The 628-nt window shown below is 59.2% G+C and overlaps 1 protein-coding gene across 1 annotated transcript in view; it reads left to right on the top strand.

The window, feature by feature from the left end:
• Positions 1-628, top strand: part of LOC105524044 (leucine-rich repeats and immunoglobulin-like domains protein 1) — a gene marked incomplete at its 5' end in the record, with an annotated part of 113,240 nt that overhangs the window by 63,030 nt on the left and 49,582 nt on the right. The window contains 1 exon segment of the mRNA XM_011959136.1: positions 379-522. Within this exon segment, the coding sequence (XP_011814526.1) occupies positions 379-522 (144 nt within the window).

The following is a 628-nucleotide window of genomic DNA, read 5'->3' on the forward strand; positions in this document are numbered from 1 at the left end:
CACGTAAGACATTCGCCCCTTGAGTCATACCCACGTCCTCACTGCAGAATCACAAATGGCACTGGTGCTACTGGGGGAGGAGACGTGAGCACACATGCGTTCGCTTCCGTGCAGCTAGGGGCCTAGCCTCAGAGCCGACTGTGGAGAGCTGGGCCTCACTCACCCCTCTTTCCTGCACGAGCTGTGGTCAGGTGGCGGCATCAGTGCCTGCGTGGCAGCCGAGACACACGGTGGGCTCCCCTGCACATCCTGGCTTCCCAGGATCCCTGCGCTGGGATTTCTCCTCTGGCTTGGAGACTTAGCCAGGACTGCCTGGGAATGGTTGTGGGTGACATCTGCACATAGGACACTCGGACCCTGCCGGCTTCATCTCTTTAGGGACCTCAATCGGAATCGGATTCGGCTGATACGGGGCCTCACCTTCCAGGGGCTCAACAGCTTGGAGGTGCTGAAGCTTCAGCGAAACAACATCAGCACACTGATGGACGGGGCCTTCTGGGGGCTGTCCAAGATGCACGCGCTGTAAGTGTGGGCCGGGGTCCTGGCATTGCTAAGGATTGCTGTGTGGTGTGGGGTGGTGTGTGTGTGTGTGTGTGTGTGTGTGTGTGTGTCTGTCCAAGATGCACGC

Source organism: Colobus angolensis, unplaced genomic scaffold (assembly GCF_000951035.1).
Source record: "Colobus angolensis palliatus isolate OR3802 unplaced genomic scaffold, Cang.pa_1.0 Scaffold482, whole genome shotgun sequence".
Taxonomy (NCBI): domain Eukaryota; kingdom Metazoa; phylum Chordata; class Mammalia; order Primates; family Cercopithecidae; genus Colobus; species Colobus angolensis.